General features: G+C 40.3%; 1 protein-coding gene across 1 annotated transcript; it reads right to left on the reverse strand.

The window, feature by feature from the left end:
• Positions 1-325: 325 nt before the first annotated feature.
• Positions 326-26,442, reverse strand: shisal2a (shisa like 2A). Its single transcript, XM_003220288.3, has 4 exons — positions 26,111-26,442; positions 13,054-13,199; positions 6,525-6,593; positions 326-3,710 (listed from the first exon to the last, which is right to left on the reverse strand). Exons 1-3 carry the CDS (start codon positions 26,293-26,295, stop codon positions 6,562-6,564), a joined length of 363 nt encoding a protein of 120 aa, XP_003220336.2. The 5' UTR covers positions 26,296-26,442; the 3' UTR covers positions 326-3,710; positions 6,525-6,561.

Genomic DNA, 26,442 nt, shown 5'->3' on the forward strand with positions numbered 1-26,442 from the left:
ATAAAACTACAGTTCCCTTGATTCCACAGTATTGGGCCATGGTAGTTAAAGTGATGTCAAACTACATTAATTCTACAGTGAGGATGCACCCAAAGTCACCACTAAATCCATGGATAGCTGTATGCATCCTTCAGCATTGAACTCCTGAGTGCTAACCAAATGTGTTGCCTTAGTCATATTTGTTGAATCAAATTGAATCCACATGTCAAGCTAACTAGAAGCTATTGCTTGAAAAGGAATATTTTCCATTTTTAGACCCACTTGTCACCCTTGAGAAATGCCAGGTTTCTTTCATTTGAAAAAGACAATAACCATTTCTGAAACCTCAGAAATAATGTCTTTAATGTTTTCTGAACTGACCCCATCATGTAATTACAAGAAAGAACTGGATGTTGTATATTACAATGATAGTATAGAAAAGCTGTCACACAAAGGCCACTCTTGAACTGGCTGCCAATACAAATTAGGCTGGAAAAATCAGGGCACTAGAATAACATTACAGGGTCCAAGTCATTGATTGTGAAGGTGTGAATAATACACTTTGTCTATTTAGAATGACAGGCAGTTGTTTGCATGTTTTGCACCATCAGGAGCAGACACAGCAATTCCAACATTACAAAGATAATACAGATTTTAAGATTTGCACCAGAATGCACATTGTTTCAGTTTTTCCTTAAATCATCAGGCTGTCATGCTTTTGTTTAGATGAGAGACATTTCTAACATTGAGGACAAAAGATACCATCACAAAAAGCTAATAAACAACCATAAATGTTCACATTTTCATTTATCATTACCGTTTTCAGTCACTTGCATGAACTCAGTTTCATAAGATTTAGTTAAGTATAGGTGGACAATATAATATGGAGACGTATTTTAAATAACGATTAGCAATTTCCTTTTTAAAAACATATATGTGTGTTGTCGAAGGCTTTCATGGCCAGGATCACAGGGTTGTTGTATGTCTTTCGGGCTGTGTGGCCATACTGTGTGGCCATAGAGAATACTTCTGGAACATGGCCACACAGCCCGAAAGACATACAACAACCCAACATATATGTGCTCCTCTACATGTAGTCAGATGTCAGCCAATGGCAAGGGATGGGAGTTGTAGTTTGGTGAGGGACCAGCATTCTTTAGCAGAGAAGGCCGAAGACCTTGTAAACTACTGCCGCCCATGAATCCACAGCATTGAGTCATATCAGTGAAAGTAGTGTCACACTGCATTACTTCCAGTGTATTTTCATCCAAGGACTTTGGCATCACCTAGGATGCACCTATACTATAAAAATTTATGCTGGGTTGTTGTGTGTTTTCTGGGCTGTAGGGCCATGTTCTAGAAGCATTCTCTCCTGACATTTTGCCCACATCTATCGCAGATGTCTTAGATGTGAGGTACAGTAGAGTCTCACTAATCCAAGCCTCGCTTATCCAAGCCTCTGGATAATCCAAGCCATTTTTGTAGTCAATGTTTTCAATATATCATGATATTTTGGTGCTAAATTCGTAAATACAGTAATTACAACATAACATTACTGCATATTGAACTACTTTTTCTGTCAAATTTGTTGTATAACATGAAGTTTTGATATTTAATTTGTAAAATCATAACCTAATTTGATGTTTAATAGGCTTTTCCTTAATCCCTCCTTATTATCCAAGATATTCGCTTATCCAAGCTTCTGCCGGCCCGTTTTGCTTGGATAAGTGAGGCTCTACTGTATATTGGAAAAAACTAAGCAAGGAAGGTTTATATATCTGTGGAAGGTCCAGGGTGTGAGTAGGAACTCTTGTCTGTTGGAGGCCAGTGTGAATGTTGTAATTAATCACCTTGATTAGCATGAATAGCCTTGCCAGATTCATGTCCTGGCTTCTTCCTGCCTGGGGGAATCTTTTGTTCAAAGGTGTTAGCTACCCCTGATAGATTCATGTCTGGAATTTCTCTGAGTGTTGCTCCTTATTTACTGTTCTGATTTTAGAGTATTTTTAAATACTGGTAGCCAGATTTTGTTCATTTTCATGGTTTCCTCCTTTCTGTTGAAATTGTCCACATGCTTGTGGACTTCAATGGCTTCTCTGTGTAGTCTGACATGGTGGTTGTGAGAGTGGTCCAGCATTTCTGTGTTCTCAAATAATACGCTGTGTCCAGGTTGGTTCATCAAGTGTTCTGCTATGGCTGACTTCTCCAGTTGAATCAGTCTGCAGTGCCTTTATGTTCCTTGATTCGTGTTCTAAGTGTTATCAAACAACATACATTTTGTTGTCAAAGCCATGAAAGCCTTCAACAACAAAATGTATGCTGTTAAATAACACTTAGAATACCATGATTTGATTTATGGAATCCTGAGATTTGTAGTTTGGGGAGGCACCAACCCTATTCGACAGAAAGGCTAAAGAGCGGATAGAACTACAACTTCCAGGATTCCATAGCACTGAGCCAGGGCAATTAAAGTGATGTCAAGCTGCATTCATTCTGTAGCATCGATTCACTCAAGGAAGCTGAGGCAAGATAAACAGGAGAAACTCCTTGAGGGAACGGTTACCTATTTCTCTGGTTTTCCTTTCAATTCCTGGAAGATTTGGTATGCTAACACTTTGGTTTTAAAAAAGGAATTCTAAGCACGCAGTGACTGTAATGCACACCTTTTTTGGCCAAATTACAAAGAATGCACTTTTTGCTGTTGCACATTACATTCACCAGCAATTTTTATCTTTGTTTCAGGGTTTTGAAAATTGAAGTGCACACTACATTTGATGGCACATTAGATTTGAATACATATGTTATATGCTATAAGCCAAAATAGGGAGGGGGAGACAATGAACACAAAGAGTTCAGAGAAGTCTTCATTGGTGAAAAATAATAAAACACCAACAGGAGAAAAGTTGTAAAGAATGTATTGGTACTGTAGGAGAAAAAAACTATCTGTTGATAATGTGATGATGTATTTCACTTGCACTGACTTTGGAAAAATAGAAAAGTGGCCCCTCAGACTGATTTGAGTTGCACATCTCTGCTCAATACAAAATGCCTTTCCTGTAATGAATATAGATTTATGGAAATGGACTCCTGTCCTCATATATACATATATGTGAGAAACAGAAACAGTGCAAACCTTGAAAGACACAAGTGCCACTTTGTAACTCTTGTAAACATGGCCACTGCAACATTATTATCATCAGCAACAACAATAATTTCTCACCAACCTCTTACAATGGGTTGAGGCAGTGGAAAACAGATTAAAACACAGCAACAACCAGACACATTATGCAGTTAAGGACATGAACAACAATTGAAATACATAATGAATTAAAATAACATTAACATCAGTTTAAAAGCTTTTTGGGTTGTCTCTTTGGGGGAGGGGGTAATTTCAAGTTGTGGATGGTTGAAGCCATGGACGTGGAATCCATGGATACGGAGGGCCAACTGTATAAGACAATGTTTGTCTCCAAAAAGGCTAAAGGGTCCCTGGATCATGGCCTACAATGCTGCATGAATGGTTACAATGATGATTTTATATCCATGGATATATGTTCTGCCTGGCTCCTTAGCATTTAACAGGGATCACAGTGGCTTAAAAACACATTTCAAGGAACTCTTAGGTTCTTGCACTGGATTTTTGCTCTCCAGGTTACAGTTCTGAATTCATTTTTTTCTCTAGCTCTTTGGAGGCTGAATTGCTGGTGCCTTCTCAAGGATGCAATTTTCATCTACAAAAACAAACAGAGAGTACTGTTATAATACATTTTCCAATAGATTTATTTTTATCACATTTGACTTCCATCAATTTCCCAAAATGTCTCTAGATGTTTAGGCTTTCAACTCCTATCAATTCCACTCAGCTGCTCTGGAAGGGATTAAATCCAGTAAATGCAGGCTGCTCTTAATTCTTTTTGCTCACCAGTGGCAGGATGGAGGGAAGGCCTTTCATCAACCCTGAGACCTACATATGATGGGGCTATTTCTCTGTTCTTTGTTTAAATCAACTCTTCTCTGTTGTATGTACTAACAGGAGTATGCCCCTGGCTTTCTACCTAGCAGGATGGATCAATAATGTCCTGGGATAGAATTGCAGTCTGGCTCATATTTTAACAGATAAAAATTAACAATCTTGTGATGATAACTAGGAGTCATCACTCCACTGTCCCTGCTTTAAAGTACTTATGTAGTCATTTATTCTATATCCTGTCTTTTCTCCAGTGGGTACACAGAAAACTGGGCAACTTGGAAGGTGCTGAACCACGAGATGCAGAGCCAACCTTAAGAAATGGGACTACAAAGTGGAGTCCACGAGATGCAAGTGTGAAGAAGAGCAAACCACAAACCATCTATTACAATGCAGTCTGAGCCCTGCCATATGCACAATGGAGGACCTTCTTATAGCAACACCAGAGGCACTCCAAATGGCCAGCTACTGGTCAAAGGACATTTAGTATAATGCAAAGTTTTTAAAACTTTGTTTGTATTTTAAATACATTACAACTGTACCCTCTGTTCACTTCTGATACAATAAATAATCCAATGAGTTCAAAGTGGCATACGTGGCCATCTTCTCTTCACTGTATTGTTATAATGTAGGCCAGGCTGAGATCAAATGACTGGCTCAAGGTGACCCAATGAGAACTAGAACTTGGGTCTTCCAAGTCCTAGTCTGTTACTCTACACTCTACTTCACTTGTTTGCTATAATTAGCCCTTGCTTTCAAGGGAATATGCCTTATTATGGCAGGAATAACACGCGGCATCCTAAATGAGGCAGATAGATTGCAGTGCCAGAATGTATCAGCACTGGACAGCACCATGGTAAGTGTCTCCTGTTATGAGCTGAAGTTCTGATACAATACTGTGATGTCATTAAACAAGGCAAAGTTGAGGGAATTTTTTTTTTTTTTAGAATGATAGCTTCTTGAATCCCTCCAGATAGTATACCCAGCGTGTAGTTCACAATTCTGAAAATAAATTATTTCTGACCCCTATGTTCTGTTATGGATTCCGGACTCTGAAAATAAATGAAAAACCCCATGTATTCTATTTTCTGTCATCCAAAATAATGAGACTCAAAATAGTATATTCCATTTATTGTCTAAAGCATGAAATACAGATTTTTTTTAAAAAAATTCCCCTGAGGTTTGGTTTGTTATTTTTCTTTTACTCTAAATCCTCATTGATCTGTGATTCTTTTCATGAAATATCTCTTGCCAAGCGAGAAGACCAGAGCTTTCACCACAATAAATGTAATTCCCTCTATTCAGATAAATCAGTATTTATCACATAGATTCCCTTTAAAGACTGAATGCTTCTGCTGATTTACCCCTGCCCGGATGCAGACACTCAAATTGTTGATCTTTTCAATATGACTTCTTATCTTCCCTTTCCTCCAACACTAGGTCTGTCATTATTATGGCACATAAACAGGATTTAGGGAGCAGAACAATGCTAAACCTCTTAACATAAGCTTCTTTCTAAGGGAACCCTATCTTCCTAACTGAAGGGGCTGCAGGTTTGTTTTGAGAGTTACTTTCATGAAAAGGTTCCAATTGTGTCCTCCATAATAAAGCTTGATACTTCTAGTGCCAACTGGAAACTCTCTAATTTGATATAAAGCAGGTGTGGACAACACATTGCTCACAGCCACATGTTGCTTCCCTGTCTATTTTCCATTTCTCAGCAGCTCCTGCTGCTGCAACAATGCACACCACTGAAAATTAGCACTGCTGCAAAAAGATCCAATTTCTTCTTTTTCTTCTTATCTGAAAGGGAACAGTGGTAGCAGCAATCTTTCTGGTCACAGAAATTGCATTCTAATGAGCATTGCTTGAGATACTCATTACAAAGATATCCAACCCTGGTACAAAGGAGTTACCTATTAAAGGCCAAATTAAGAAGATGAGAAGAGCATGCTGGATGAGAGCAAAGACCTCTCTAGTTTAATATTAATCACAATCATTTGCCTAGGTGTATATAGCCTAGGTGTATATAGCATGGTCTTGCCCTGAGAATGAGATAAGATTTTTTTTGTAATTGAAAAAATCACAACTCCCACTTTTCCCCCTCAAAAACCCTGAAAAATCAGTGATCCTAGAACTCAATCTGCACAAAACAGAATGTTCTTAGATAAGTCAAGCCACCTTGGGTCCTGTGCAATGAGAAAGGCAAGTTATAAGCTAAATGAATACATAACATAATAAAATAAATTAATTATCACAGCACCCAGTTTCACATTACAATACAGTGCTAATAAATACTGACCCAGCTTACAGGGTTGTTAAAAGGACTGTGCTGATTAGGCATACATGTAATATTACAACCACACCAAAGTACCACTTAAGTATTACAACCATTAATAGAAGTGGAATGTATTAATTATTTTACAGTCAGCAGTGTAGAATGGTTTGTAATCTTTCTTTTGCAGCAGATGAAATCTCATAGAATCTCATTCCTGATCCCATAGCTCCTGATCTCAAATGGAAATGGAGTCTTGGCTGCAAAGTGGAAAATAGGGAACATATAGGAAAAGTACTGTACCTATTTGTTTGAGGAACCGGCCTGTACATATCTTTCTTTAACATAAAGAATTCCTCCTAGTTTCTACATCTGAAACATAAAACAAAACAAAAAATATTTTAAAAAATCAAACTGAAAAAACAGGCATTTCCAATTACAAAGTGTGTGTATGTGGGGTGTGTGTGTGTGTGTGTGAATATTACTTCATTGCAGCAAAAGTGACCAAGAGACAACCATTTTTCCCCCTTTAACATAAACTTTCATGAACTGCAACTGCAACACGTTTTAAGAGATGCATAGACAATTGCCTCCGCTGGCAGATTGTTGTAAACATGTTTGCATAATATAAATAACCCACACTCAAAGATCTATATACAGTAGTCTCTTCACATTTGCAGGGCTAAGGAAACCTGCAAAGTGGGAAAAGCACAAATATAAATAAAAATCACAAATGCTAATTTTTAAACTTGAGAGAACATTTCTAAATGCATTTTTGGGTCCTCCGGAAATAAGTCAAGCAGAAACTGACTACAGAATTATGCTGGAGGACCTGCAAATGCTTAGTGGTAATATTTAAGGCAGCAATGACAAATACAGCAATTCATAAATAATCAAATATGTGAATGCTTAACCAGCAATTGTAGAGGGACAGCTGTAATGCCCAACACCCTAAAATATATGCTATCAGATCTGAGGAAAAGTATTCCAATAGTTTGGGAAGGGATGGAGAACCAGTAATGTTTAAGATGTTGCTGAACTCCAACTCCCATCGGTCCCAGCTAATATGGCTGGTTGTCAGTGATGATGGGAGTTGTAACTTAGCAACATCTGGAAGTGTTTGGATTTACCCTCACCAAGTTAGTTTGGAAGGGCTGAATGAACCTTACTTTTTCCAGTTCTCACCTTCACTTTCATGACATACAAGGTTTTATTTATTATTTGTACCAAGCAAACTATTTAAGATGCTTTGCTATTTATACTAAAGCAGAGAATATTTATTCAAAGCACTGGTATCTACTCCCAGATTAAATTAACAGCTACATAATTATGACAAAGCAACCTCATAAATAAATCTTGAATTAATAACTAAGAGGAATTCAAAATGTCAGTTTAGCTGCAATGGTTGTATCGGTACATTGAAATATAGGAGTGTAAAGGTACGCTTTCACTGCAGTAAGATCAAGTCAATAAATGAGATGTCAGCAGAGATATATATAGTATTAGTGTAAAAGATTTTCTATGAAGATAAGGATTAAGATAAATCCTTATTGATATACAGTATGTTTCAAACCAGGTTGCTATAGTCACTAAATATGAAGCTGAGTGATCACTTTTAGCATTGAAACTGCTAATTATTTTATATGACTTGGAATGCAGCTCATTCAACTGGCACATTTGCTGTGCTTGAAAATTCTTATAATTATATCTGTAATTAACAACCTTTGCTCCTCTCCACCCCAACAAAAATCGGTACCTTTATTTCCTTCCTGTCTACTAGTGACTGCCTTTATATTCATGGTCAGCAATGTTTGCAAGGCTCCTTTGCTTAATAGACAGTAAAGTTGAAGAGGATTTCCATATGGAAATAACTGGAACTTGTAAATTAAATTAGCAAAGGTCTAAAAATTAAATGTGGCTAGATTCCCCTCCACTATTTTCTCTTCCTAACATGGCTCCTATGCTATTACACTTTAAAATAAACATGCATACATATATAAAAATAAAAAGCGATAAAATTCAGAAGGAACTGGCAAAACCATCTTTTGAGTATTCTTTGCATAACAAAACTCAATGAAATTGAGGGGTACCATAAATCGACAAGTAACTGGGACGAGCCAGGACAGGATTAACAGAAAGGTTCTTTTCAGTTGGGATTCTATCCAGTTGAGATAGATAAATGGAGGAGAAAAAAACTTGTCCTCCTTCTTTCCCCACCCCAAATTAGGAAAGCAGATCTCCGAGAAAGGTTGCTGAGCTAGTGTGATATAGTGTTTTGAATGCTGAATTACAATTCTGGAAAACCAAAGTTCAAATTCCTATTTGGCCCTGTAATCCCACTTGGGCAAATCACACTCTGAAGTTCAGTGTTCAAACCAACACCTTCTCAACAAATCGTGCCAAAAGTATTGTGATAGGTTCACCATAGAGTTGCCATAGATGGGATATGACTTGAAGGCATCAAAGAAAGTTGCCTATTTTTATGGCCATCTCTAACTTTATAGTCTAATAATGTAAAGTAGATTATAAAAGTAGTGATTTTGAAAAAATAACAAATATAGTAACATCCAAAAATCATATTTACTGATTATGGATCCAGGAAATATATGAGGCAACAGCCTGAAACGCCTATACAGTCCAACCCCCATAACAGTAGGACCATTATCCATGGTTTCATTTATCCAAGTCTGACACAATACATCTTCTATATGCATTTTCTAAGTCCTCCAGCACAATTTTATAGTATTCTTGGATAAGAAGTCCTTCATTTCAATAGTTTGTAATTATCTGCAGTTCCGTGCATCCATTTGAAGTTGGAGAATGTAAGTTGCATTGAATTAAATGCTTTGTTTTTCCAAATAAGCATTACAAGACTGCAACCTTAAGTGATGTCAAAATGCAAGGATATTAGAAACCAATAAATTCAGAGGCAAAACAATTGCACAAGCCCTTAGCATGGAAAAAAGCAAAAACAACCAATAATTAATAGTTTACCATTTTTGTTACTTAAGGGCAGAAGATCTCAAACAGCACAGGCTAAACAAAGCCATAAAAATAGGAAAACAACTTTGAAATTACTAGTTCCCTGTGCAAATAAAACTGTGCATTTAAAACATTAATAAGCCTACTTGTACCATGCAGCCTCTAAAGTCGCCTACGATTGGCTGTGCTAGTTCTTTTTTTGGGGGAACTGAATCCCAGAATACGTGGCGGCCCAAAGCTCTCCCACCTGTGGTTCAAATGTTCCCCAGATATCACGTGTGCTCAATAAGTTGCATGTTTTCCACTTTTTCTAATAATAGTTGTGCTGTTAACACTCAGCAACTAATATTTTTGCTTCTACCCATTTGAAAAATATCAAAATAATTATTCAGAAATTGCTAATGATAGGTGTAGCTTTTCTTATTTTGGAGGAAATGTAGTCAAGCTACATAAATTCATAGAATGGATACTTTGACATGGTACAAAATCAAACAAAGTAAGTGTGATAAAAGACACTAGGATTGAGAATTTTTCAATCAGTAGACTTCATTTCCTGGCATCACTGGTCAATGTCGCATTAGGGGTTATTAATTAAAGGGTGTTTTTTGTTTTTGTCAGAAAGAGCTTCTCCTTTAGGGGGAAACTAGAATGATAGCTTCTTTCTAATTAAAATCAAGTACAAGCTCTTCTTTTGATGTCTGTTTGCAAACTGCATCTAAAAACCTTTTTGCACCTCTTTATTTGGATCAGGCCTTTTTCACTTTAGGAATAATGTCTTTTCTTTGCATAAGAATTATAAGTAGGGATGCAAAAAATGCAAGATTCTCACTAAAATTACCCAATTCACATCCTCCTGAGATTTGTTGAGTGAGAGAAAATGGCTCTTAGATATGTCTATATTTATGAGACCTGTGGAATATTTATATGCAAAAATCATGCATACATGTCAAAAATATCTAGGTTAAAATGAATATGGAGGTATGTTATTGCTTTTCATTGCACATTTTCCAGGAATACGGAGTAAGGTAAAGATAACGGTTTCCTCGCGACATTGAGTCTAGTTGAGTCTGACTGGTGGGTAGTGCTCATCTCCATTTCTAAGCCGAAGATGCCTCCTAGGTCATGTGGACAGCATGATTGCATGGAGCACTGTTACCTTCCCGCCAAAGTGGTACCTATTAATCTACTCACATTTGCATGTTTTTGAACTGCTAAGTTGGGAGAAGCTGGGGCTAACAACGAGAGCTCACGCTGTACCACAGATTTGAACTGTCAACTTTCTGGTCAGCAAGTTCTGCAGCTTAGCAGCTTAACTTGCTACGCCACTGCAGCCCCCTCAGATTACAGAGTAGTATCAAAAAAAACTGCTGTTGTTGTCAGTGGGAGGAGGAAACTGCCGACTCCAACCAAGCCTATTTCTTGTTTGCAACACTTTTCTTTCATGCTCCAACATAAAGGTTCAACAGGAGGCTAGCCAAAGATTCTCCCCAACAGGTTTTAGAAAATAAGATAAAATATGTACAAATGTATGCTTTAGAAAGTATGTGTAGGTAAAGCCATACATTTTGGAATATGTATATGGAAAATATGCTCAAAATTCAACGTGGGAAGAAAAAAAAAAGGATTTCAGAATGTGGTTTAAACAAGAAAGGATACAGATATGTAGGTTAGAAAATGCATTGGAAATTCGTATCTCATATCCTTGCATAAAAGGTAATAATTTCACGCTTCTGCAACTTGATTCAGGGTACATATCAAGGAGGGTAAATGGGACTTGCTTTTGGCTTCCATAATAAAATGCAATTTTATTTATTAACATTTTGTTAGGATGCAGAACTATCTGAGGAAACTTTTTTGAATCTTCTGTAACTGAACAATCATGAAAGGTGTATATGTTGCACAAAAGCAGGGCTAACTCAATCCAGAACATTGCTGAAAGTCAATGATAGTCGTTAGTTTACAACTGAAGCCACAACAAACAAAACTGATTGATAACATGAATATGCATGCTTCAGACAGAGGAACCTGGTATTAGGGCAGTTTTCTTGTTTTTGATTGATCAGATTCCTGATGTAATTGTACTCTTCTTGGATCCAATATTACACCCTTCAACTGTCTAGATTTGACAGGAATTGTCCCAATCAATCCTCTGTCATCCTACTTTTTCAACTGCTTTTAAAATGTTCAAGTTTCTCTTTCCTCCTCCCAGTTTTCCCCTTTGTCCTTTGCTCACTTCAGCTCTGTAAACTAAATCCAAAGTGCAAAAGCAGTTTCTCATTAACTTAGCAAAGGGGAGAAGAGAGGATGGAGAATCTTGTCTTTTCCAGAACACTGCAAAAGATATACACTGCAGCCTCTTTTAGCTTGTGTGTTCCTCACTAATTTTTGCCATACTTTGATATTCCTTAGCTACACATATCCCAAGTGTGAAACACTGGAGAGTGTGCAACACACCTTTTTGGACTCACCAGTCACTACGTTGATATTTTATCAATTTGTAGATTGTGGCTAGAGTTAGGCATAAATCCGATCACTAACCCCAACTAAAGTAGAGTAATTGAATCAAATGGCAGATTAGAAAATGTTCATGTACCATTCAGAATGTATTTAGTGAATTTACTCTATTGGAACCAGGAACTGGATTTAGGCCTAAGGGATCTGCTCACTCTTATCCATATTGTTGTAATTTCCAAGATGGAGTATGAAATCTGTTGTTGCTGGGGACATAATTAAAAGTAGTTCAGTTTTTTCACCTAGTGTCAAACACTGGTTCCCATTTCCTAATGGTATGAAGCATATGAACACAGGTAAAATATACCTTTCAAGTGCTGAAAAAGAATACTACAATCGTATATTCATTGCATAAGAGTATTTTCCATTTAATTCCATGGGTTTTCCTTCTAAATGAACATGTAGATGATTTCATAAATCTGGATCAGCCTAAAATACTAGGTCAGTCATAAATTTCCAAAAGATGAAAGTTCAGAAAGCAACCAAGCTTTAAAATAATATGAATAATAAGCAGAAGAGTGAAGACATTTTGTTGTTATAGGCCTTCAAGGCAAATTATTGAAGAGTTTTTCTTTGCAGAATTTGTTCTGAGGGGACTTGCCCTCGCTTTCCTCTGGGACTGAAAATGTGACTTGCATAAGGGCTCCCAGTGGGTTTCCATGGCTAAGTGGAAAATTGAAGTCTGTTTTTTTCCAGTGTTTTAGTCCACATAAGTGACATCTCATCTATCTCTCTTGATAAGGCAAGTGTCAATCTTCATCTGTTCAAAGAATATTTAAGATCTCAATATTTTTGCTCCTTCTGTCTCAAAAGGCAGAAGAAGAAACTCTGAAAGTGATATGTAATATACATTATTTCTCTTTCAACATATTTTTAGGCTTCCCAAGACAAATTGCTGAGGATGTAATAATCTGGTCTTTGGGCATAGCATCATGAAATTCATACTATCTGAAATAAAAAGAAGGTTGCTCTAGGTACTTTGAAACCACATTTTCTTTGATAAACCACTTTTTTTTAGTTGAGCTGAAAATCTGGGCTAGGAGTTCTTCTTTTACTATGCATCTTCTGAACCTTTCTTTTTCTTTTTACCAAATTTTCTTTAGACTTGCAGCAGGGGTAAATGTTACATCAATCTTCTGTTATTGAATATATATATGTGCCTTCAAGTCACCTGTCAACTTATGGCGAACCCATTGACTTCATAGGCTCAAAATAATTACTCTCAATTAAGGAAGGTTTTCAGAGTTATAATATCAGAACACATTAAAATCCAAATAGAAAGATGGCTCAGCTCTACTGAATATGTCTGCATATTTTCTGTTGAATAAGGGAGTCTTACCTGTTGCCTGTAAGCTTAAGCTTAAGCCTGTATCCAATTTTCTGCGTGGCTTTGTGCTGATAAACAAGTAACAGAGAACACATACAGTGATCATAAAAGCCAGCAGGACAACTGCTGCGACTGACAAGCCAACAAGTGCTCCAACACTGAGGAAAGAAAAAGCAATGTAATTTCACTAAGGGCACCATCAAACCTGGGAAAACATTGATCGTACATGTATTTAATGGAGGAAGACAGATGTTTTGACACCATAGGGAAAACGGATTTGTCTTTAATGTTCTTGTGGGAGCCAAATCATTTCACAGCAATTCATTACTGACCCATCCTGACAATATTTAGATCAGTAGACCAAATCACATGATTGTATTAACTAGCGTTATAGAATGGAACCAGTGTTGTTGGCTAAAATCACACAAAACAGAGATCAGAGGAATCAAATGGAAATCAGAGGAATTTAATGCACATAGACTTGATCTGAGTAAACCCTTTTCTCCTTCTTGACTGGCTACAAACAAATATATAATTGGATAAAGAAAAGGGAATGTCTGCACACTCTCAGGCACCAAACAGACCAAAAAATCCTGTGCAAAAACAAGAAAGGTTTGTAAGAACACTATTTACAATTTTTAAATAATAGCTGACTAAAGAATTAAGGAAAGTCTATACTGGCTGCCAGAGCCGGCCCCAGGTATTTTTCAAGTGTAGGCGAACAGAATTTTGGCGCCCCCCCCCAAACCAATCACCGAAAAATAAAAGCGTTGGATAAGTGAAAATGTTGGATAATAAGGAAGGATTAAGGAAAAGCCTATTAAACATCAAATTACATTATGATTTTACAAATTAAGCACCAAAACATCATGTTTTACAACAAATCAATAGAAAAAGCAGTTCAATACATGGTAATGTTATGTAGGAATGACTATATTTGCGAATTTAGCACTAAACATTGAACAGGGATATAGGGCAGTGTGGACTTAGATAACCCAGATAACACTCAGTATTAAAAATACCCCTCTAAAATCAGGACAATAAATAAAGAACAACACTCTGAAAACAGAAGAAATCCAGACAGTAAACAATCAGGGACAGCTAACACCTCCCAAAGAAAGATTCTCCCAGGCAAGAAGAAGTCAGGCCTTGAAGCCACAGGGCCATTAGATGCTAATCAAGGTGATGAATTACAACATTCACACCTGCTTCAAAGAAGAGTTCTTTCTCTTATCTTCTACAGATATATAAACCCCAATACCTAGCTTCCAAGTTCCCACAAACCTCACAATCTCTGAAGGCCCCAAAGGTGGGCTCGCATGGTGCGAAGGCGGGCCTGCGCTGGCTGGAAGGCCCAGCGCGGGCACTGGGAGGCCCGAAGGAGAAGGAGGCAGAGATTGGCGCCCTCCTCCCAGGATGATGGCGCCCCCAGGACAATGGCGCCACAGGCGAATGCCTAGTTTGCCTTATGGTTGGACCGCCTCTGCTGGCTGCTTAAGATGGGACACATCCAGAGCATTATACTCCAGACAGGCAGAATCCACTGCAAGACTGCATTGGTACAGAGACAGTTGCAGACCATATCAGCCCATCCTCCATGTTGCCACTACCATTCCCTGACAGCAATGGAGCTCTGTGAAAGCACATGGCCATCACCTGCTGCATCTGTGATGTCTGCTCAACTAGCAAGGAGAAGGACACTGGTCAAATAAATGGCAAGTCCCAAAGCACATCTTACTCCAAGGCAGTGGTTCACAACCTGTTGGTCCCCAGGTGTTTTGGCCTACAACTCCCAGAAATCCCAGCCAGTTTACCAGCTGTTAGGATTTCTGGGAGTTGAAGGCCAAAACATCTGGGGACCCACAGGTTGAGAACCACAGCTCTAGGGTAAGGGAGAATTAGTTATTTGCCAGTAATGGTTATGTTTCTTTGAGTGGTGATCTGTGAAATTCCACAAATGGATTTGGCCTCATATGCATGGTGCAGTTTGGAATCTTCTAGATTTCTAGAATAAAACATTTTGGCAATAGTCCCACCCACTCTCCTCATATAGTAGTAGTAGCCATGCGTGGGACTGAACCTCAGTTTCCCAGCCACTATGGCCAGCAGCTAAGGAGAAGAGGCATGATAACAGCGGGGAGGATGGGCAGGGATGTACGAATTTCACAGATCTCCACTCGAAGAAACATGGTTATAGGTAAGCAAGCAATCCTTCTTTGTTTTGTCTGTGAAATCGCACATATGGGTGACTAGCAAGCTACCCACCTTAAAAGGCAGGATCATGCCAGTAAAGAGAAAAGCATGGCTCTGCCAAAGGCAGGTTCCTTCCTGGACAAGGCATCCAGTGTGTAATGGCTGGTGAACATGAGAGGAGTGGACCACGTTGCTGCCCAACAGATGTCATCTAGAGGGACTCCGTGCAAAAAAAGTTTGTGGTGTGGCCATTGCACTGACTGAGTGAGCCTTAACTTGTTGTGGTGGTTGACAGCCTGCAAGTTAGTAGGCCAGGCGAATAGTTGTTGTGATCCAAGAGGAAAGATGTTGTGAGGTGACTGGTTGACCCAGAACATCTATGTGATATTTGAAGAATGGTTTAGGTAAGTGGTTTTCAAACTGTGGGACCCCAGATGTTTTGGTCCTCAACTCCCAGAAATCCTAATAGCTGGTAAACTGGCTAGGATTTCTGGGAGTTGTAGGCAAAAACACCTGGGGACTCACTGGTTGAGAACACTGGTTTAGGTGATTTCTATGCGCTGATGTCCTGTGGACGTCCTTTGCACATCCAAGGAATGAAGAACCACTTCTAGAGCAGAAGAGGGATTTTGACAAAAGGCAAGGTGATGTCTTGGCAAATGTGGAAGCAGGAGACTACTTTTTGTAGGAAGGCAACATCAGTGCGAAGAACCACCTTATCTTTGTGGAAATGAAGTTATAGCGAGTCTGCTCGCAGTGCACACTGTTCGCTAGCATGTCCAGCTGGGGTGACTGTGACAGGAAACACTGTCTTCCACAAGAGAAAGCTGGATCTACAGAAGCCAAGGGTTCGAATGGTGGTTTGGAGAACTAGGATAGAACCAGTTTCAGGTTCCACATGGGGGGACGGGAATATAACTGGTGGAGCCCCTTGAGGAAGAGCTAAATAAGAGGGTCCTGGAAACAGGAAGTTTTCCCAGTTTTTCTGTGGTGCCAGGAAATTGCCACCAGGTAGCATTTGATGGAGGAGAGACTCCTTTTGCTGACAGATGGATTTGAACTGAAACTAAATTTCTTGATCATAAATTCTTCAGATAACACAATTCTTTGTCAAAACCATCCCTACCCTTCTCCATATCTTTTATTCCAACCTGAGCTTTCACATTTACATGCCCTGAATGAGCTGTTCAACCATATACATCTCAGGCCACATCTACACTGCCATATAATCCAGTTTCTGAATGCAGATTATCTACTTTAAACTGGATTATATAGTCAGTGAGGATGAGACCTCCATTTCTCCCAAAATTCTCCTCCAGCTACTGACTACCATCATCTGGTTCAAACTGCTTTCTTGACAACTTAGGCTCTTTATAATTTTTTTCCAGATTGCTTAGTCCTCTTGGCTTTCTAAATCTTCTTGGGGAGGTTGGGTGGGATTGTGGGGGATATAAGTTTTAAAGGCCATTTTACTGTATTTCTTGTATTTTAATGCTGTTTTTACCACACTGTTTAACCTTTGCATTGCACTTTTTAAACTTGTCTAGTGTGGACTGTTAGCCGCCTTGAGATCCTTCAGGAAGAAAGGTGGGGTATAAATAAAGTTAATAATAATAATAATAATAATAATTCCAAACACTCTCATTTTCTTTAAACATTGTCATCTTTGCCATCCAGTAAGCATGCATTTATAATCCAGAAGTTATATTTGGTTATATTTGGGTCAATAAGCTGCCAACTTATCTGCTGTTTTTTGTTTTGTTTTTTTTCGTATTAGTGACTACAGTGGGTCATATCATCAACACAATGTCCCTTCTGATGAGAACTCACACATTTTAACTCTCAGTTTCTATTCACAGCTTCAAAAGTAAAGAAATGCAAGATACTCCACTTAGGTAGAAAAAATGAAATGCAAAGTTACCAAATGGGGGATGCCTGGCTAGACAGCAGTATGTGTGAAAAAGATCTTGGAGTCCTTGTGGACAACAAGTTAAACATGAGTTATAATGTGATGCGGCAGCTAAAAAAGCCAATGGGATTTTGGCCTGCATCAATAGGAGTATAGCATCTAGATCCAGGGAAGTCATGCTTCCCCTCTATTCTGCCTTGGTCAGACCACACCTGGAATACTGTGTCCAATTCTGGGCACTGTAATTGAAGGAAGATGTTGACAAGCTGGAAAGTGTCCAGAGGAGGAAGACTAAAATGATCAAGGGTCTGGAGAACAAGCCCTATGAGGAGCGGTTGAAAGGGCTGGGCATGTTTAGCCAGCAGAAGTGAAGGCTGAGAGGAGACATGATAGCCATGTATAAATATGTGAGGGGAAATCATAGGGAGGAGGGAGAAAGCTTGTTTTCTGCTGCCCTGGAGACTAGGATACGGAACAATGGCTTTAAACTACAGGAAAGGAGATTCCACATCAGGAAGAACTTCCTCACTGTGACAGCTGTTCAACAGTGGAACTCTCTGCCCCAGACTGTGGTGGAGACTCCTTCTTTGGAGGATTTTAAGCAGAGGCTGGATGGTCATCTGTCAGGGGTGCTTTAAATGTGATTTCCTGCTTCTTGGCAGAGGGTTGGACTGGATGGCCCCTGAGGTCTCTTCCAACTCTATGATTCTATGATTCTATGAAATCAGGTTTCCAACCTTCTTAAATTTATTATTCTTATGTTTTGTTAAAGATATATGTCTCTTTGGTCTTTAATTCTCTCAGTAAAATACTTCCCCCTCAGTTCTTACTCTTTACCAAAAACTCTTTTAAAAACTTAAAGTCAATTTGCTCATAATCTCTTGATTGCCCAAAGAGGTTCATCACAAATACTGCTCTCACTATCGGGTTTGGAAAGCCTCTCTTAAACATGGGCCAATGCTTTGTTTCATTTAACTAACAAAGCTAGTTTTGTGGACCTTGTGTCCATCACCTGGTAGGCTTTTAATATGACTGGGTAAACTCACAGTCTGTCTCCACTATTCCACCTGGTCTCGCTCACCACCAAGGTAGCAATTTAATAATCGGGAATGAGGCTTGCACATCTTTGAGGATTATCTCCCAGGCTCCCTTTGATCCAGGGAAAGATTTTTGCTGGCCCAAACTTATTCATTGAATCACAGAATCAGAAGGGACCAGAAAGGCCATCCAGACCTTGGGTCAACCCCCTGGGGTGGAGGAAAATCATAATCAAAGAACCACCAACAGATGGCCATCCAGCTTCTGTTTAAAAGCCTTCAAAGAAGGAGACTCCACCACACTCTGAGGCAGAGAGTTCCACTGCTGAACAGTGCTTACAGTCACGAAATTTTTCCTAATGTTCAGGACTGGCATTATCTGTGGAAAGAATCCCATCCTGTAGCAAATTGCTCACAGTTGTTGACTTCAGTCAGCCATTCCAACCCAGAAATCTGAGATATCTCCCAATTGTATCAATGCATGTGCTCTGCTATGAGATCTGAGAGCATGAAAAAGGCTAAATTTAGAATAATCCTGTTAAAAGAAATATTTCAGCCATTTAGCAGCAAGCCATCTGGGAACTGGGAAAGAAAACGACATTGGAAAGAGAGGCCTCTTGACAAAATTAATATGCTACATTTGTAACAAACCAAAATTATTTTCATATCATATACTGCAGACTACTGGGACTCTCAGGGACAGACCAAAAAGTGTGGATACAGGCAAAAAAAAAAAAAAAACAAATGCACAAAACAGATGTAAAAAATAATTAATGGAGGAAGTCAGGAAACAAAGCCGTTTGCCTAGTGGATTCCTAAACATGAGAAAAAAAATAAGGCACTAGAGTAGCATAATCTATATATATAAAAGAGTAATGGAATTCGAGCGCCGAGCAAAACAACAAAATTAAACACCCCCCAACATAGAAATTTAACCACACAATGCAACATCCATGCCTTAAGGTTGAAACAATGACAAATCACATCATGCACCTTCACAGGGACAGAAAATCACACAACCCACAACCCACCATCTCCGCTTGCTCAAAGAAGCCCTCCTTGCGCTTCCCTTTGACTACGGACGCTGCGCCATCTGCGCATGTGCAAAAACGGCCAATTCCTGCTTCCCGCCAGTCCGCCCAATTCACTCACCCAAACCCCTTTGACTACGAACACTGACATCTCTGACCACCGCTGCCCTCTCCCCACAGGCACATTTCCTCACGGAGGAAAGCCAGCCGACTCAAGCCTCAAAAAAAAAAAAAAAAAGGCTCCTCCAGAAACTCCTCTTTCCACCTCCTTTCTCTCTCTCCCCTCCCCCCCCCCCCCAAACCTCAAAGGAAAAAAAAATTCTCTTCAGAACAGGTATGGACTCCCAGGGAAAGAGGATCAGGGAGGGAAGGGCTCAGCCAGCCAGATCGCCCTTCTCTGACCACCGCTGCTCTCTCCCCCCAGGCACATTTCCTCATGGAGGAAACCCAGCCAACTCAAGCCTCAAAGAAAAAAAAAAGGCTCCTCCAGAAACTCCTCTTTCCACCTCCCCCCCCCCCCCGAACCTCAAAGGAAAATAAAATCTCTTCAGAACACAACAAGGTATGGGGGACCCAGGGAAAGACGATCTGGGAGGGAAAGGAGGGAAGGGCTCAGCCAGCCAGATCGCCCTTCTCTGACCACCGCTGCCCTCTTCCCCCAGGCACATTTCCTCATGGAGGAAACCCAGCAAACAGCCAACTCAAGCCTTAAAGGGAAAAAAAGGCTCCTCCAAAAACTCCTCTTTCCACCTCCTTTCACATGGCCTGCCAGCCGCTCAATAATAATAATAATAATAATAAGAAGAAGAAGATCATACAATCCTAAGGTTAGCACATACCACTAAGGATCATCCAGTTCAATTTCCTTATATCATGCAGAAGGACACAATCCAACCACTCCTGACAGATGGCCATCCAATATCTGCACAATAATAATACACATTGAATCATACCATCAGACAGTTAGGAGACACCCCTAAAGGCTATCCAGTCCAACCCAATTCTGCCATGCAGGACACAATCCAAGCACTCCCAACAGATGGCCACCCAGCCTCTCAATACTAATAATACTAATAATAATAACAACAACAACATCATACAATCCTAAGATTTGGAGTGACCTCTAAGGATCATCCACATCAACTTCCTTCTACCATGCAGGAGGACACAATCCAATCACTCCTTGTGATCGAGGTGAACACCCTCCCCCCCAGGACTTTGTAAAAGATAGTTCAAAAATCAAGACTTTATGTTCTATATTCCATATATTTATAGTAGAAGGTGATTGAGACTTTTTACTGGAGTTTACTGTGGATTATCCCTGCACTCTGAGGCAAGAGATAACAACTTCATGAATTGTAAAATCATGCTGCTAAAACTCCACTTTTATGAATTTCCATGCTGGGTTCTCCAGATGTTATGAACTTCGTTCTTATCAAATATTTTCAATTGTTTATATCATTCATGATTCCCCTTTAGGCAATGTAACTCACTTTTATGGATTCTCCCTTATTTCCATGAAATCTATCTGTCTGCCTATATGTATTTGTACTCTTTGGGATCCCCAAAAAATATGTATTTTTCCCAGCAGGGTTTATATTCCAACTTTATTTTATTTTTCATTTTATTTCATATAATTGCCAAGTCATGAAATCAAATAGGAAATATTTTGAACTCAACCTGAACCCCAGAACCTATCCCATTTTCTATGACCCAGGCTTCCCTTCCCAAAAACAAAAGGATAATCTGCCACCGCTAAACCCAATCAAATTCAGATTGCATGGACAATATAGGGCTTGAGTCGCCGAATTCGGAGTGTTGACCTAAAGGTGATTCGCCCCAAGGCAAACATTGTCATATCTCACCCAAAGGAAAAACCAGGACACCTCAGGAAGGCGCCCTGCAGAGCCTGTCAATATGGCTCATCACCACCCATCTTTGCTTCCATCTCTGACACCCCAAGGCATATCTGAAATCTGTATACGTGACAGAAACCCGGACACCCTTGATTGCTGCCATTAATCCCTTTAGAAATCGGTCTAGCAGGTCTTAATCTGACAGTTCCTGCCCTGTCACCCCATAGTTTCAATAACTCCCGCCTTCTCTTTCCTGATTGGCCCGAGTAGAGACAAAAGGTAGCTTCCTATTGGGCCAACGGAGCAAGGCGGGAAACGAAAGCCCGCCTCGTTCAACCTTCTAGCCTATCAATGATCAGATGGGCGGGGGAGCGGGGCGGGAAATTCAAAGGGCTGTCAGACTGAAATTTTGTATAAATATGGCTTTATTTTGATTATGTGGTACCCTAGTAGACTGAATGATCGCTACTAGAGTCCTCTTCAGCTGAATTGCTCAATAAAGACTCCTTGGCGGATTTTCCTTCAACTTTGGCGGACCTTCTTCATTTCGGCTTCAGGTTGTATTGCGGCTCATATTTTCCTATTGGCTCCGCCAAGGTCCGTTCTCTCAGGACCGGATCGGGTCTCTCCTTAAGGGCCCGATCCCCTAAAACGCGGTCGACAACATAATGACAGATGGCCATCCAGCCTCTACATAATAATGATGATGATGATGATGATGAGATGATGGTAATAATAGAAGCATAGAATCCAAGAGTTTGGAGAGATCCCTAAGGGCCATCCAGCCCAACCCTTTCTACTATGCAGCAGGACACAATCCAAGCATTCACAACACATGGACAACATATAAATACTATACAATACTACACAGGATCCTCACCACTTTCACAGTATACAAACAACCAAATGCATACTAAACATACAGACAACCATACAACAGACATTCAGTACCACCACTACCTCAACAATTTCTCACCAGCACCACCAGACAACGCCACAGCAACGCTGGCCGGGCACAGCTAGTGATTTGATAAAGATATAAAAAGGAGTGACAAAACTTTGACTACTACCCACCCCAGCAAAGTGTGCGTATTTGAATTATCTCCCATGCAGAGATTTCAATTGCTTTACTTAAAATAGGCCACAATTGTAAAGAGGATTTTTTTTGCAAATAAAAACCCTATAATTATACATTGGCACACACAAGGCCCCATGCATTCTGCCACACACATACTCTCCTGCCTGGCACACACAGTGAGAGGCTATGGTTAGGAGCTTCCACCACCTTCTTGGAGAAATCATGGAGAAACCATGATGGAAGGATGCCTTTTCTGCCACCAGTTTTAAATTCCAAATCCCTGCACTCTGTGATTTATCTATCTCTCATGTACAAACCTACATGGACATAATCTGTATGATTCTGGGCACTGGTCTGCAAGCAATAGATATGCATCTCTAACACCACGAGGTTTTTAAAATGGACAGCAGTGAAAATATAAAGTTAGAGAGGCTTCGTACATTATTTGTTCTCAAAATGACTCCCTTCCAGAGAGATTGCTTGGCACCTTTGATGACATCTGAGGCTGAAAATCCCTCAACGCTTCTCTGTTTTCTCTGACAGTAAAAACAGAGTTAACAGTAAACAGTAGCAATTTGTTAGACTATCTGTACACTTCAAACATGTCGTTTGTGTTTCTTAAGATAATATTCTAAAGGTGACCAGTCTGTCTTCTTCAATCCACGACCATTATTCTCTTTTAATAAAAATGTTAATTTATCCATATCTTTCATTTCAATTATTTTAATAATCCAATCATTCTGTTCAGGAATAGTATCCAGCTTCTAACTTCTGGAGAAAACTATTCTTGCCGCTGCTGTTAAAAAAGTAAACATTTTGTCCAAATTTTGATTTGCAAATAGTCCTAAATCGAACATACCCAGAAGGTAGTATTCTGGCTTCATTGGAAAAGATTTTTAAAGAATTTTTTGACATTTGGCATGGATGTTTTTCCAAAAATCCGATGTTTTTTTACATGTCCACCATAAATGGAAGAATGTACCTTCATTTGCCTTGCATTTCCAACATTTATTGTCCATGTTCTGGAAACTAGGCAAGTGGAGTTTATATATTTGTGGAAGGTCCAGGGTGAGAGAGAGAAATCTTGCCTGTTTGAGACAAGTGTGAATGTTGCAATTGACCACCTTGATTAGCATTAAAAGCCTTGCAGCTTTAAAGCCTGGCTGCTTCCTGCCTGCCTTTGTTGGGAGGTGTTAGCTGGCCCTAATTGTTTCTTATCTGGAGTTCTTTCCCCTGCCCTGGACATTCCACAGATATACAAACCCCATTTTCCTGGTTTCCAACAGACCTCACAACTTCTGAGGATTCCTGCCATAGTTGTGGGTGAAACGTCAGGAGAGAATGCTTCTAGAACATGGCCATACAGCCCGGAAAACTGACAGCAACCTAGCCTTAATGTTGTGTAGCAAGACTAGTCCTATTGCATTCATTTAATCACTAGTAGAACTCCATCAAAAAAGAGATAAGATTAGCCTGGAATGACCTTTTTTTGAGAAACACATTTTGACTTTTAGTAATCACAGCATTTTCTCTGTCTATTTAATGCCCTGTTCTATAATACTAGGAAAGATTTTAGAGCAAATCATGAAACAATCTGTAAGCACTTAGAAGGGAATGCCATGATCACTAAAAGTCAGCAAGAGTTTCTCAAAACCAACTCATGCTTAAGTAATCTTACCTGTTTTTTTTATAAAAGTTACGTAGATGTACATCTAAAAAATATGCCACCAACATAAAATGTTTGGAAAACACATAGAGCATGTGTCAAACTCAAGGGCTGGAGGCCAAATCTTGCCTTATGTGGCCCTCCAGATGCTGGACTACAACTCCTGCACTCCTCATGATTAGAGCTGATGGGAGCTGTGATACATGAACATTTGGAAGGGTGCAGTTTGTTCTATGTAGTCAGGATAGTGGGATTTGGATGAAGAAACAAGGCTTGTGGATATGACGCCTGACTATGAAATCTCCAACATCAAAACTATGGTGAATAATTAAGTGATTTGGAGTTGTCATGCAATAACATCTGGGGGCCCAAATTGGGTAAAAACTAAAGAGCACCAGGTTTCTGTGAGTTTTTCGGGCTGTATGGCCATGATCTAGAAGCATTCTCTCCTGACATTTTGCCCACATCTATAGCAGACATCCTCAGAGGTTGTGAGGTCTGTTGGAAACTAGGCAAGTGGGGTTTATATATCTCTGGGATGCCCTGGGTGGGGGAAAAAACTCTTGTCTGCTTGACACAAATGTGAATGTGGCAATTGATCACCTTGATTAGAACTAAATAGTTTTGCAGCTTCAAAGCTGCAAAACTATTTAGTGCTAATAAGGTGATTAATTGTCACATTCACATTTCTTCCTGCCTGGGGGAATCCTTTGTTGGCCCTGATCATGCCTGGAAACAATACAAACCTCACTTGCCTAGTTTCCAACAGACCTCGCAATCTCTGAGGATGTGGGCAAAACATCAGGAGAGAATCAGGAGAGTGTGGTCTCTTCCAACTCTATGAATCTAAGAATCAGTGAATACAGAGCACCAACTATAATGATTTTACATAGCGGCTGGTGCTCTTAAATGTGTTATCAAAGGCTTTCATGGCCAGAATCACTGGGTTGCTGTGAGTTTTCCAGGCTGTATGACCATGTTCCAGAAGCATTCTCTCCTGATGTTTCACTGATTCTTAGACTCATAGAGTTGGAAGAGACAACAAAGGCCATGCAGTTCAACCCCCTGCCACACATGAAAAGCACCATCAAAGCACCCCAAACAGATGGCCATCCTACCTCTGTTTAGACCAGGCATGGGCACACTTTGGCTCTCCAAGTGTTTAGGACTTCAAGTCCCACCATTCCTAACAACCTCAGGCTGCTCAAGCGGCTGAGGGGGAAAAGGAAGGGGCCTGAGGCTGTTAGGAATGGTGGGAGTTGAAGTCCCAAACACCTGGAGAGCCAAAGTATTTTGAGTGTTGTGGAGCTTCTGTGCCTTGGAGGTTGTGCTCGGATTCAGTCATGGGGCCATCAGGACTTCCTCCTTCCTTTTGGTCACCAGCATTTTCATTCCTTTTATGGTGTCATAAAATACCTCCCCCCCCCCCCCCCCGGATTAGCGGTACCTAATTTCTCTACTTACAGCTCTAAGCTGTTTTTGAACTGCTTAGGTAAACAGTAAGCTGGGCTTGACAGTCAGGTGGCTCACCCCAACGGGGCTTAGAACTGGTCATCTTTTGGTTGGTAGATCTTATTACTGCTGGTGATTTACCAGCTTGCTAAAGCCCAGGGTGTGGAGCTTCCACCAGACCCTGAGGTAAAGAGTTCCACTGCTGAACAATTCTCACAGTCAGGAAAGTTCTTCCTAATGTTTAGTGGGATCTCCTTTCCTGTCATTTGAATCCATGGCTCCCAGTCCTTTCTGCCCAACCTGCTCACCTGAGCCACCACATGTAATTGTGCTCATAAGGGAAAAGGAAGGGGCCTGAGGCTGTTAGGAATGGTGGGAGTTGAAGTCTTGGATGAACTGATTGAACCATATGTCTTATATTTTATATTGTATTTAATTGTTCTTAATGGATTTATATAGTTATGATTTTAACTATGTTGTCGGCATCGAATTGTTGCCAATTGTGTAAGCCGCCCTGAGTCCCTCCGGGTGAGAATATAAATGATGGAAATAAATAAATAAATACGTCCCAAACACCTGGAAGGCCCAAGTTTGCCCATGCCTGGTTTAAAAGGAGCTTCCACCAAGTCCCGGGGCAGAGAGTTCCACAGCTGAACAATGAGTTCAAATGACAGGATGTCTTTTCCTGTCTGTCATTTGAACCCATGTCTCCCAGTCCTAGCCTCCCATGTTCTCCCTCCGCTTTCCAGGTGTGTTGAGTAATAACTCCTGCTTCGGCAAGGACTTTGAGGCAGTCCCTCCCATGCATGCATCCATTTCATACATCCTTTCCGCCCGCCCCGCTCACCTGAGCCACCACATGTAGTTGTGCTCGTAAGGGAAGAAGCTGTGGGGGTCGTCGCAGCAGTACTTGACGTCCTGGAAGCCGCAGCAGTAGATGGCGCTGGCCTCGCCGCCCTCCCGCGGGCAGCTGAAGGCGCCCACCAGCACCTTCTCCGCCGTCACGTAACTCGTGCAGTCGGCGGCGCCCATGGCCGCGGGTGAGGCGGGAAAGCACACCTCGACGGGCAGGGAAGGAAGGGATTCGAGGAGAAGGCGGGAAAAGACGGCTGCCCTCCTCCTCTGCCTCGCCTGCCTTCCCGAGAAAGAGACACAGAGAGGCAGCTCCTTCCCTCCGCC

The sequence above is a fragment of the Anolis carolinensis genome, chromosome 4 (assembly GCF_035594765.1).
Source record: "Anolis carolinensis isolate JA03-04 chromosome 4, rAnoCar3.1.pri, whole genome shotgun sequence".
In the NCBI taxonomy this organism is placed as follows: domain Eukaryota; kingdom Metazoa; phylum Chordata; class Lepidosauria; order Squamata; family Dactyloidae; genus Anolis; species Anolis carolinensis.